General features: G+C 50.4%; 1 protein-coding gene across 1 annotated transcript in view; it reads left to right on the forward strand.

Moving 5' to 3' along the window:
• Positions 1-13,811, forward strand: part of CABLES1 (Cdk5 and Abl enzyme substrate 1) — a 106,737-nt gene that overhangs the window by 88,863 nt on the left and 4,063 nt on the right. The window contains exon 8 of the mRNA XM_068562248.1: positions 12,846-12,952. Coding sequence (XP_068418349.1) covers positions 12,846-12,952 — 107 coding nt within the window. The remainder of the gene's footprint in view (positions 1-12,845; positions 12,953-13,811) is intronic.

The following is a 13,811-nucleotide window of genomic DNA, read 5'->3' on the forward strand; positions in this document are numbered from 1 at the left end:
TGCGCCTCTGAATCCACGTCCCTCAGCAGCCATTGGCAGAACCCCCGACCTCAGGGTAAAATGTGAAGATGATTCTCTGGGCCAACAGTTTAACAGATTTCTAGGTAACCAAGAGAATAAGAAGGTGCACTGTTTTTGATTGGCGTTGGGGTTTGGAGGGGCGCTCTTCTGTAGTCATGTTACGTCTGGTGATAACATTGACCTCTCCTTTTATAGGCCTGGTGTCTGGCCAGTGTGGCTCTGGTTGTTTTGGTTTTTTTTCTTTAAATGATTTAATTGTGAGCTCCGAGGTTCTGGGCTGTAGTCTACATGTGCACACCTGTGCAGACAGATCATTCCCCCGCTCCACCAGACAGTGTGCTAGATGACCTGCCAAGTCAGTGTGTATGTCCTACCCTCCTCGTTTTATGATCCCAAGTGGGTCATTTTTCAGTTCACTACATTGAATCTGTAGCCTGTGCTTCCTGTAACCGTCCATTTTTTAGAGAATGAAATTGCTCATGAACTGCATTTGCCTGGTCAGCTGCATAAGACCTACATCTCCTTCTGCTCTGGCCATAGATGTTGGTACTTTGATAAACGTGGGCCGTCCACTTTTCAGCACTGACATGCATGTCATAGTTACAAACTGCCTCAGACTGGCTTCCAGGAGACTTCCTCTCTAGAAGCAGACGTGGCTTCACATGCATTTTGGCATTGAACTTGCAGGAGCAAGGGTAGGGGGTTTGGCTTTGGTTTGCTTGCTTTATTTTGTGTGTTGGGTAACAGGTATAGAATTTGTCCATCTAACCAATATTGACTGAGGCCCTACCATGTGCCAGGCCAGGTGCTTCCTTATACAGTGGAGGACAAACCAGCCACCGACCCCATTCTTCTCAACCTTAAAATGAGTGGAGAAGTCAGACAGCGAGTAGTACACAAGTCACTGTAGTGAGGAGGGTAAGGAAGGAATCGTCTTAGAAAAGTGGTGAGGAATGACAGGGAGGGTTAGGGGTTGGAGGTGGGCCTCAAGGAAGGCTCCCCTGAAGACATGCAAAAGTGAACGCTGAGGGGAGAGAGGACTGCCAGGCCTTGGGGGGGATGGCCCCATGTGCAAGAGCCTGAAGTGTGCAAGAGGTTGACCTTGTGTAAAATGGATATTTTTAACAGTAACAGTCACTGCCCTTTATACACACACACACACACACACACACACACACACGGAAGTCAATAGAATGATGATCCTGACAAATTTTCTGTGCTAACTTGACCCCATGCTCAGGGAGCTGCACTTGTCAATAGGCGCCGCTACCAGGGTGGACAGAGGGAGCTACAGGGTTGTCGAATCCAGGTTGTTAAAGGCCCTCTTTGAGGGTCTGGGGCACATCTTGGCCTGTAGATGGGTAGGAAGAGCTGACACAGCTTGGAGCGTTCCTGCTGCGGGGTGAACCCTCATGGTTGGCAGGGCTCCCCCTGCAGGCGGACTCAGCCCTGTGAGAAGCGTGTGCAGCCCCGCTCCTCCCTCCGCCTCCCCGGCTCCCTGCTGTGGAAGTTGGGGAAGGGAACCAGCAAGTCCCTCACAGGCTGACTGAGCAGCGCCACACACCTCCCTAAATGGTAACCTCCAAGGCCTCTGGGGTCCTGCTGCCATATGCCTTTCCCCACGAGGCCCCCAGGGCAGTTTAAGTTCGGCCAGCCAAGCAGAGGCCCAGATCTGAGAACCAGGGGCTGTTGTCCTGGGTTTTGGGGTATCCTATACCTGTGGAATTTCAGGGTCTGAGGTGTTGGTGTGGCCTCTACAGAATCAAGCAAGCTTTACAGTGATGAGCCATAGTCCTTCTACCCCATCAAATCCTGCAGCAGCCTTTTTTTTTTTAAAGATTTTTTTGACGTGGACCAATTTTTTTTTTTAAGTCTTTATTGAATTTGTTACAATATTACTTCTGCTTTATATTTTGGTTTTATGGCCGGGAGGCATGTGAGATCTTAGCTCCCCGACCAGGGATCGAACCCGCACCCCCTGCATTGGAAGGCGAAGTCTTAACCACTGGACCACCAGGCAAGTCCTGCCATTTTTTTCTCTTTTCATATTAAGGTATAACTTATAGCTAATCAAACGTACCAATTTTAAGTGTATAGTTCCATGAAGTTTGTATCCTCCACTCTGACCAAAATGTAGGACACCTCTATCCCCTTAGAAAGCTCCCTCCTTTCCATCGTGTTCTGCTTCATACCCCCTCCCAGCAAAGGCAACCGCTGTTCTGACTTTTGTCACCAAAGATTGGTTTTGCCTCTACTGGAACTTCATATGAACGGAATTGTGTACTGTGTTTTTTTTTTAATCCATCTTCATTCACACAACTTAATATCTGTAAGATTCACTCATGTTGCATGTGTCAGTAGTTTGTTTTTTTTTTTTTTAATTGCTGAGTAAGATTCCATTGTATGGATATACCATCATTTATCTACCCGTTCTCCTATTGATGGACATTTGCGTTGTTTCCAACTTAGGGATATTATGAATATTGCTGCTATGAACATTCACATACAAGTCTTTTTGTGGATATACATTTTCATTTCTCTTGGGTAAATACCTAGGAGCGGGCTTTCTGAGTCAGTGGAGGTGACGTTTACCAGTCAGGATGTAGTTGAAGGTATATTTTCGTTCATGTTTGTTCTCAGTAGAAGATAAAAAGTCCAGTCATTGCTACTGCTGGGACGTGCCTTAAAGTGGGAGGGTTCCAGAGCTGAACATTCCCCGAGGCTCAGAAAGAAGGCTGTTATTTACAGAGTTTAAGTGGAACCCTTTGAAACTGGTCTTGCATTTGTAGTTACAGTTGTATTTTTTAACTTTGATCCAAGCAAGTCACTCCCAGTATTAGCCATTGTGAAAGGGCAAAGGAGAGGTTTGAACGGAAAAAAAAAAAAAAAAATTCCTGGTGCAGATGTGGAAATCAAACTGCAGCTGCCCCCGTGGTTTTGGCCTTACGGTTTCTAGAAGGTGACCATGAAACATGAAAGTATGTCGAGCCTCTTGGCTACATGCAGGTTCTTGTAGGGCCTGAGCTTCATATGGTTTCTCAATGCAGTGAGGGGGGCCAGAGGCCTCCCACTAGAACCGGTGCTTCCTGCCCTGTGCCTCCTGGCCTATAATTAAAGTTTCACTAGAGAGCGGTTATTTATCATTAGAACCTGGCAGCTGAAGTCGGTAGTGGTTTTTCCCCCCCTTATGGGTGTGGAGAGCAATCAAGAGGAGAAAATAAAGAGAACTGACTGAGATAATGCCAACAAAATTAACGTTCTGTGAAGGGATTTCTGGATCCTTTTCCTTTCCCAGGAAGAAAGCCCTCTCGAACTGTATTGACAACAGAAAGAAAGCTGACTCACAACCTTTGTGATATCTATAGGTATCTCAGTCTCCAGAGGATGTCTCTTGGATTGATCTCTGTGATACAGTGCCCATTCTTTTATTAATATTACGATCTAAGGACTCATAGAAAAGCCCCTCCTTCCGTTTCAGCATCTCCCCAGGGTTGTGGGAATATATCTTAGAACTTAATTTTTCAGGACAGTATGAGATACTGAGCACGAGGGAATAGAAGACAATAAAGGAGATTAGTCCAGGCTTCCGTGAGATTGGATTCTGCTTTCCCTCCATATTTCTTTTTCACTGAAAGCTGTCTGGATGACGTGGGCACTTACTTACCTGTCTGCAGGTGGATTTATTGAGAAGCTAAAGCACCTTGAGCCCAGGGGCCCCTCCCTTGCAAGGCTCTTTCCAGGCCCTCAGGTTTCCAGATGCCTGAAGCTTATTCAATTCGGGAGACCCTCTTTAAGAAAAGTAGTTCAGCGTTACAAAAACACCATTGCTGGGCCTCTCTGGAGAATTGAAGGGGCCCTGGAACTTCCCTGCCAGGCGCCTGCACAAACGCTGAGCAGTGGGGCTTTGAGGCCTGCCAGCTTTTGATGTAAGTGTAAAAATAAAATGCCTTATTGCATCGTGGTGGGTTTTGTTTTCTGTTTTGGGTTTGGGTTTTGGGATTTTGGGGGTTTTTTGGTATCAGTTTTATTAGATAAAATTCACATATCATACAATTCACCTCTTTAAAGTGTACAATTCAGTGGTTTTTAGTATATTCACAAAATTGTGCAACCATTACCACAGTCAATTTCAGGACATTTTCGTCATCCTCAAAAAGAGGCCCCCATACCCTTAAGCACCCATCCATCCTCTAAGCCCTAGGCAACCACCAGTGTACTTCCTGTCTCTATAGACTTGCCTATTGTGGACATTTCATGAAGATGGAATCATATACTATATGGTCTTTTGCGTCTGGCCTCTTTCATTTAACATAATGTTTTTGAGGTTTATCCATGTGGTAGCATGCATCAGTATTGTGGGGGTTTTTTTAATCTTTTTTTTCCTTGTAAAAATAATATGAAACGAAACTTTGCTTTACATTTCAACCAAGATGTAGCATCTGCTCCCTTTCTCTGCATTTGTCTCAGATTTTTGATGATCACTTTGTGGTTTTTAACATGACACTGCAAACACAGTTCATCAGCTCGTGCTCTGAGACCACCCTTTAAGAAGCATGCATTTAAAAGTGCATCCAAATACTATCTGGGTGTGTGTGTGACCTCAGGGCCACGTCCACCCACTGTTATCTCAGGTGGGTGGAAACACTACTCCAGAAGTTTCTGTAGTACCAGGTAAACACTCGACACATGTCTGAAACCGTGAACGTGCTTTGCACACCTGGCCAGTCCACATGGTGGTGTAATCCTGACGCAAAGGCAGCTTTCCCTGTGTGCCTCTCCTCGATTTGCGAACCATCTCATTTCAGTGAGAGAACCTGAAGACCTGCTCGCCTAAGGGAAGGGGCAGAGGTCAGACCCAGGATCCTGTGTTTGGAATCCGATGGGTAGAAATAGCAACAAATGCAGCCCCAGGCCGAGTGGTCTGTGCACTCATTCCCGTAGTTTCCTTGTGATTTACAGTCCTCTCAGGGAAAAGGAATAAACAGAGAACAGCCGAAACGCCCAGCTGTGTGTGGTGAGATAGATTTCGTCAAGGGCCGTGGCTCTGCTTTCCTTAGCGAGCAGGTCACGTGTGCTTTCCGGTGCCCAACTGGGCTCGGAGCCCCGTGGATGTCAGGCAAGTGCAGTGGAGGCTGGCTGTTGGCACTGGAGAGGGCTGCAGACATCACTGCCTTGTAACTTCCGTTTCACAGGCCAGGAAAGTGAGGCTCAGAGAGGCCGCACACCTGCCCCGAGCTCCCTGCTGCCTCCTGGGTTTCAGGTAGCCCTGCGGCTGGAACCTGGCTCTTCTGGAATGTTCCTGCCCCCCAGAGGCTCCTCTGACCCAGAGGGGAACGTCAGCAGAGTCGACAGCAAGCTCACATCAGTTCAGAACTGCTCTAAGAGTCCCTAGGGAGACGTGAGCCCTGGAGGTGGGGAACGAAAGGAAGGAGAGCCTTACCAGGCCCCGAGTGGAAGCACGCAACCTGTCAGCTCTGAGCCCCTTGTTCTCCTCCAGCACTGTTACTAGGGTGCACGCACCCCCAGCGCACACCTGCTGCCTCCCACCCTCTCCTGTTGCACCCCAACCCCACCCTGGGAGGCCTTCCCTTTAGGGCATCCTGGTGGTGCCCTGGGCCAGAATGGGGCCCAAGGTCAGCTCTGTGGAGGCTCCCTCCCTTCTCTCATGATGAGTCCAAGCCTTTATTTGTTTTGGTAAAAAGCAAAGGGTGTCTCGGCGCGGCGCAGTAAACTCTTCCAGCTGGAGAACTAGGTTGTGGTCTTACCGTCGTTTCCTGTTATCTCAGAAGGGATGTGTGGCATCAGCCCCCATGCTGGGCCTTTCCTAACTCTGCCTGCCTCTCTGGCGGGGCAGGCCGGGCAGGGCTCCTTTCTGAATTGCATCTCCTGGACCTTCTGCGTTTCGTTGGAATGGTCTCCTCCTCCCAGCTGACCTTCCTTCTTCTCTCTGCAGCTGTGCACACACAGCTTCCCCGCAGCCAGGCAGCTGCGAGAAAGTGCATTTAAGTGATCTCTCGCTCCACCCCACCCTGCGAATCACAGGCGCCAAGGATGGAGCTGCCCATCCCTCACGCAGCCGGGCCCAGCTGTTGGCCCCTGCTGGGGCCGCAAGGACCCCTGCACTTGGCAAATCCCGTGGCCTGGAATTTGGTGGCACTGAGCACAGTGGTCACCCGGTCTGTTACCAGACCAGTAGGGGACCACAGCCCATTTATTAGCACTTTGATTCATAGGAACACACGCGCACTGGCAAAACCCAGGCGTTGTGCGTCTTTGTAAACCATGCAGTTAGATTGATAGGGGACCTGGAACAAAGCATGGGCCTCCCGTTTCATTCATTCTCTCTCGAGCCAGAACGAATGGGTGGCTGGGGGCCCACCGTAACCCGCGCCAGCAGCTCAGCCTCCAGTACTGCCGCCTCGGCTCACCCCCGTCATTGGAAAGAGGATGACTGTCCCTCGGGGTTGGGGAGGGAGGGAACGTGGGGAGGTCCAGCCTCTAAAGGATGTTGTAAGGCTCCCTCCAGACAGATAGGACCATGCAGAGGAGTCGTGCTACGTTCCAGAAAGTGTTTCCTAGAGGGAACCAGAGCTGAGGGCAGTGAGGACTGTCATCCCTCTGGAATCTACCTGAAGGGTTCGTCCTGGGCTCAGGGCTATTCTTCCCACACTTGGCGCCTGGCCCGAGCAGGCCGGTCTGGAGCAGCAAGCTCCAGGTGCAGCGTGAGTGCAAGGCCCTGTCTGAGCAAGGGCCTGGGAGCAGATTGTCGCTTTGGGGGCCACCCATTCAGCCACCCTGATCACGTGCCCCGAGCAGCTGAGCACGAGCAGCCCGTACGTCTGGTGCCCTGCAGCCATCATCATAAAGCACATGACGGAGAAGCCAGATGAAGAGATGGAGGCACAGAGAGTTTAGGCCGCCTGCGCTAGTGCCCACATGCTGAGTGGCCAAGCTGCGGTTTAAACCCAGGCACCTGGCTCCAGAGTCTGGATCCTCCCCACTGAGCTGCAGCTCAGAGAAGCAGAGATGAGAGCAAGAGTGAGCCAGAGCCATCTGGAGGTGGAGGAGGTGGGGGCAGAGGAGACGTGCTCCCTCAGACCAAGGTCAAGGCCAGAACCTGCTGCCTGGGGCAGAGCGGGGCCTCACAGGCAGGGGCGACGCTGCATCCAGCCTGGGATGGAGGGCTGAGATCAGAGTACAGCGAGGTTGCACAGCAGCTCCATCACAAGCGACACCACTGCTGTGGGTGGAATCGTGTCCCCCAAGAAGATTGGCTCAAGTCCTAACCCCAGTATCTGAGAATGTGACCTTATTTGGCAATGGGGTGTTTGCAGATGTAAATTAGTTAAGATGAGGTCATACTGGAGCAAGGTGGGCCCTAGCCCAATAGGACTGGTGTCCTTCTAAGAAGACAGAGACACAGAGAGAAGATGGCCATGTGAACACAGACACAGAGAGAACACCGTGTGGAGGCAGGGATTGGAATGATGCATATACAAGCCAAGGACCACCTGGGACTACCAGAAGCTGGGAAGAAACAAGGGAGAGTTTCAGAGAGACCGTGGCCCTGCTGATACCTTGATCTTGGATTTCCGGCATACAGAACTGTGAGACAATAAATTTCTGTTGTTTAAGACACGAAGTCTGTGGTACTTTGTTACAGCAGCCACTGGACACGGATACAACCACTTTTGTGTTCTAAGGCACTCAGACTGACATCCAAGATTTACCACCATCCTCCTGCCGTCTTGAATCTTGCAGCATTTCGTTGCCCCAGAAGCCAACCTACCTCACCCCCCAAAATATATGTAAGCAAGTGAACTAGAATGACTATTATTGGGCACCTGCCTCAGGTCCAGGCATAGCAAGCCTTCAGCAGTCAGCATGCACAGCCACTTTCCCCAGATGCCCTTGGATTTCCTGACGCTGGCAACCCCTAGGAATGCGGGCCCAGCTGGCTTGTGTCCGTCCTGTACCTTTCCCAGTGGATCCACCCTCCCTCTGCCACACCCCCCTGGAGGACAGGGCTGCTGGCCACTTGGAGGTCAGGAAATGGGGGGCCTTGACAGAAAGATGGAAGTTTGCAGAGACCCTCTCACCCCCAAAATGTACTATATCTAGTTGAGGAAAGAGAGTAGCCAGGTGATGGCCAAATAGATCGGTAAATGGAGAATCAGGCTGCCAGCCAGCCTTCTGCCCGGCGTGGGGAGCAGTCACCAGGACACGGCCCTGTGGCTGGAAACCCCGCACAGAAGGCATCACTGAGTGCCACCTCTGTACCTCCAGGGGCAGAGCTGGGGTTCAGAGGAATTCTGCCACTTAGAACATGAACTTGAGGGCTTGGCCACGTGCAGCCCTCGCTGGGGGCCGGGTGCTGAGCCAAGGGTCTCATAGCATCAGCTCACTGGCCCTCCTTCTACACCCCTCTCCAGGGTCCAGCATGGAAACAAATGTAGCTATCCACTCATCCTGCTGCCAGGAAAAGTAGGTCCCAGCTTCGTATCCCAAGAGCTAGGATGAGGCTACTTGTAAAAATAAGTCTCTCCTGCAAGGTCTGGGCTTGGGGGTGGCCGGAGCCCTCCTTGCCCCACCTCCAGGGCTGCAAGCTGAGCTGGGTTGTTGGTGCTCACGGGGCCCTTCTAAAGCTAGGACTGGTCAGGAAGTGGCGTGGGAGGACCCCAGTGCTGCGGTGAACTGATGACATCGGTGCCTTTAGGGGAAGCAGAGCTCTGCCCTATCCCACATCCCCCCAGTAAGGTCCTGTTACAGTAGCAGTAAATGCCATCAGTGAAAACAGTGTATGCATCACTTATGGTTCATTTATGAAGCACAGCATCCACTCGAGCTAGTTTAAGAAGAAAGGCGTTTTCTTCCAGGGTACTAAACAGCTTATAGAGTCACTGGGGAGGCTGACGAAACAGCCTAAGTTGGGGTTTCAGGAATGATCCCAAAACCATACTGCAGAACCAGGTCACTAGGGGAATCTGCACTGGCTGTCAGCTCTGGATGTAACAGTACTGCCCCCTCCATGGTCAGGAAGCTGCCACTGCTACTGGATCCAGACCCATGCTGCTCTACTGTGGTCTACACCCACAAAATGGAAAGTGGGACTCTAGGGCTCCTGCAGCTATTCTTCTTGGTAGCAGAAACAGCAGAAGCCCAGCCTCTGCTTCAGCTCTGCTTTCTGACACCAATGCATGGGATAGGAAGAACTGTAATTGTATTTGGAATTCTAGCTGCAAAGGAGTCGGGGAGTACATCAAGGCATCCCAGAAGGGGGTTGGATATCCAAGCCATAGTGTATAGTGAAGGTGAATCACTGGGGTTTAGAGAAGATGATCCTGCAGAAGTGGCATTGCAGCCTAGGCAAGGAGGATCTGATTCGCATAAAAATCACCTGGGCAAGATCACGGTGTGGAGAGCAGGGCGCCACCCTCAGACACTGACTCAGTGGGACTGAAGCGGAACTTGTTTGCTGCTGTCTCCCTGTTGTCCTCTTGATAAAATTCTTCAGTGTCCTTTAGGTACATCGTGTTCTCTGTTTGATCTTTGAGATAAACCTCTGAAGCAGCCCGTCAGGTATTCTTACCTTGTGCAGGGAAGAGGAAGGTGAGACTCAGCTCAGGGAGGTTAAGCCACATTTTGCAGGTTAGGCCTGACTCGCTGGAGATGGACCTGCCAACCACCGTCCCCAACCCTTTCCACCTGCCAGCCTCTTGGAGCTACTCCCTGCTGCTACTAACCCGTGCTCTTTCAGTCTGATTAAGAGCAGGAAACCAGTGTGCCCTACCTCAGTGGGGGCAAGCCCCATCACCTCTCTGACCCTCTGCTTCCTCCTCTGTAAGGTGAGGTGGCTGGAAGGCACTCTTTTGACAGTGGGAGCCTTCTTTCAAGAGAAGCGTTGCGTGTATCTACGTTTAAGACAGAAAACAGCAGGGCTGCTGTGGTTGCCACAGGGAGGGATCCAGACACCTCCCACACAACCCCACCTCCTCCAGCCCCTGGAATATCCTTGCTGGGGGCTCACCCAGCTTTGGCCCCCAGCAAAACCTGGCAAATCTTTGCTTGAACCTGCTCACATCATTGCAAACCTCGCGACGGTCGTCTGCAGAGGAAGAGCAGGAGGGGCTGTCTCTGGGAGGTCAGGATGTGGGGAGGGGTGGGAGAAAGGGGGAGGGGGTACTGGGTATTTAGGAAACAGAAAACTTGGCTGATTGGCTGATGGGCCCAGCTTGAGGTAAGTGTGTTAGATGGGGTACCCCATTCTGCTGCCTGTTTCCTAAATGAAAAATCTTACATCCTGTTCAGCCCAGAGGAGACGTTTGTTTGGGATGACAGGCACGGCTTGGAGAGCTGCCACAGGGAAGGCGTCCACTCTCCTGGACTTTGGTAGTAAGTGGCTTCCATAAAATGTGTGCACCCCACTCCCATTGCCCAGCAGAGCAGCACTGCCCATGCGTGTGTGCGCGCACGTGTCCACACATGCTCCACGACTGCTTGCTACTTCCCGGCTCCTCACCGGCACGTTGCCGGGACACATGGCAGCTACCAGATGGGTGTGTCCTGGGTCGGCTGAGGGACAGCCTTCCTGATTGGGCTGGAAAGACCACAGCTCCGAGGCGGAAGTCGTGGCATTGCACCCACCGAGTCCACTTCCACCCAGAAGTGGAAAAGCTCTGAACAAGCTTGGTGGAATCGTGTGCGTTAATAGGACTGTGGTTTGCCTTTCTTGGCCAGAGAAGCAAAGAAGGTGCCACCGAGATCAGTGTGAATTTGGACGTGCAGGCTGTTTGCCTGCTCTTGGTTATAAAAGTGACACCAGAGACATTCCATGTGCCTGTTCTGAAACCGTGTCCAACCAAACATCTTCTGAATGGGGGTGTTCACAGAAAGCCACCAACTTTTGTTAGAGCTGCTGAGGAGACCTTGGACGTGTCTTCTGGAAAGGCTGGCAGTAGCTGTCCACGGGAACCGGCCTTCTCATCACAGTGTGTGGTTTCTTCTTTCTCTGGCTTTGCCTGACAAAGGTTACCGCCCGTAACCAGCCAGGAGTGGCATCACACGTTGTTGCAGCCCTTGGAAAGTATGTTCCTGAGGAGGTGGGGTAAGATTACTCTGCTGAGATCCAGCCAGACTGAGTTTTGTTTTTTTTTTAATTGGAGCATAGTTGATTTACAACGTTGTATTAGTGTCAGGTGTACAGCAAAGTGAATCAGTTATGTATATACATATATCCACTCTTTTTTTTATTTTCCCGTGTAGGCCATTACAGAGTATTGAGTAGAGTTCCCTGTGCTATACAGTAGGCCCTTATTAGTTATCTATTTTATATATATAGTAGTGTGTATATGTCAATCCCAATCTCCCAATTTATCCCTCCCCACCAGACTGAGTTTTAATTCAGAGTTAATAGTGTAAGGCACAGAGAAGCAAGGGAGATCAGGGTACGCAGAGAGAGCTCGAAGGAGCCGGTCTTTCAGGATGGATGGAATTAGGAAGGGGAAGGGGAGGAGGAGGAACTCAGGGTTCACGGGACTGTTAATAATAGCTAACATTATATACCTACAATGGAATATTATCCAGCCTTAGAAAGGGAGGGAATTCTAAAACGTGCTACAACATGGATAAACCTTGAGGACATCATGCGCGGTGAAATAAGCCAGACACAGAAGGACAAATACTGTGTGATTCCACTTCTATGAGGAGTAGTCAAATTCAGGGAGACAGAAAGTAGAATGGTGGTTTCCAGGAGGAGCTGGGGGGAGAGAATGGGGAGTTAGCGTTTAATCGGGACAGAGTTTCAGATTTGCAAGATGTCAACAGTTCTAGAGGTGGATGGTGGTAATGGTTGTACAGTATGGTGAATGTACTTAATGCCACTGAACTGCACACTTAAAAACGGTAAAAATGGACTTCCCTGGTGGCGCAGTGGTTAAGAATCCGCCTGCCAATGCAGGGGACATGGGTTCGAGCCCTGGTCCAGGAAGATCCCACATGCCGCGGAGCAGCTAAGCCCATGCGCCACAACTCCTGAGCCTGTGCTCTAGAGCCCGCAAGCCACAACTACTGAAGCCCGCACGCCTACAGCCTGTGCTCTACAACGAGAGAAGCCACCGCAGTGAGAAGCCCACGCACCACAACGAAGAGTAACCCCCGTTCGCCACAACTAGAGAAAGCCCGTGCGCAGCAACAAAGACCCAACACAGCCAAAAATAAATAAATTAATTAATTTTTTTTTAAAAAAAAGGTAAAAATGGTCAATTTTATGTCATGGGTATTTTCCCACAATTAAAAAAATAAAAAACCAGTAGCTAACATTTATTGAGCACTTGCTGTATACCAAGCACTGCACAGAGCACTTCTGACGTAGTTCTCCAAATAGCCGTATGAGGTAGGCGCCGTTGCTGTTTGCCTTTTACAGATGTGGAATCTGAGGTTGGGGGTCATTAAATAAATACACCTCTCACAGCCAGATGACTTATGATGGTCATGAGGATTGTACCCAGATCTGCGAGGGTCCAGATATCACACTCTGTGAACAACAGGCTGAAACACGGGCACTAAGAGAGTCTCCCTTTTCTGCCAGGCACAGACTCCTGACGATTTCTAAGTGTTGTCCTGCTGATGGACGGGGTTTGGTTTCCATCCACCTGCAGAGGCCCTGCCCGTCAGATTCCTGCATCCAGCAGAGCCCTTGAGGTGGCCCTCATCTGAGTTCCCTGTTGCTGGTGGTGCAGGGTGTTAGAAGTTGGCTCTAACTTGCACTTGATTATACCCATGACCAGTATTTTAAGGAGTGACCCGTGTCGCCCCATCTGTTTCAGACCACGGTGATCGACTACGTGAAGCCCTCGGATCTCAAGAAGGACATGAATGAGACCTTCAAGGAGAAGTTTCCTCACATTAAGTTAACACTCAGCAAAATAAGGAGGTACGTGGGGATGAACGCCCACCTAAACGTTCCCCCAGGCCTCTCTCCCAGCACGCACTGAGCTCGTGCTTTGTACCGTGGGTCTTCTGTTGTTCTGGGGAAGTGAAACATGGTCACGTTCAGCTAAAAGAGGCTCGTCCGGTGCTGGCTGACCGGTGCCCAGATGTGAGCGAGCCAAGGCAGGCAGGACAGAGGCGGAGCCCTTGACACAAGCTGACAAGGATCTGGAGTGAGGTTCCTTATGAAAGAATTATTTCGTACTATCTGTGGCTTACAGTTCAGTAAGATTTATGTTATGGAAAACTGAGAATAAGAAACGTTCGGTTCCCTGCGTTCTCAAATGCAGGCAAAACAGAACAGAGTTGGTATCAGAGGGTTTGAGATAACTCTTTACCCACAACCGTCTGTCCAGAGGTGACAGCCAAGCCCTGTATGTAAGCAGTCAGCAAAACGGCCAAAGCAAAATCAGGCCCAAATTTCCCCTGCAGCTGATTGGATCGACCTTGTGGTGACCCACATCTTCCGGCCCAGTAATCGAGAGGACTGGCCCTGCTGGGCTGGAGAGAAGCTGACTTGTGTTGTGTCTGTGTGCCAGGACAGCAAGATTTCAGGGCATGTGTGTGTGTGTGTGTGTGTGTGTGTGTGTGTAGTAATGGAGGCTAGGCTATACACAAACATAGTGTTAGAACATGTGCCAGCATTCATACATTTATGTATCCCAATCCTGTTTTGATTCTGGCACGTTCCTAGCCAAAGAGGTGAGAAAAATTAAGTATTCATATTTTGTCTGGGCAGCTTTCCTAAGTAAGCTGGTTCCTGCACTCTTAGTCTAACCCCTCTTCGGCCATAGGTAGTGGCC

The sequence above is a fragment of the Eschrichtius robustus genome, chromosome 14, assembly GCF_028021215.1.
Source record: "Eschrichtius robustus isolate mEscRob2 chromosome 14, mEscRob2.pri, whole genome shotgun sequence".
Lineage (NCBI taxonomy): Eukaryota > Metazoa > Chordata > Mammalia > Artiodactyla > Eschrichtiidae > Eschrichtius > Eschrichtius robustus.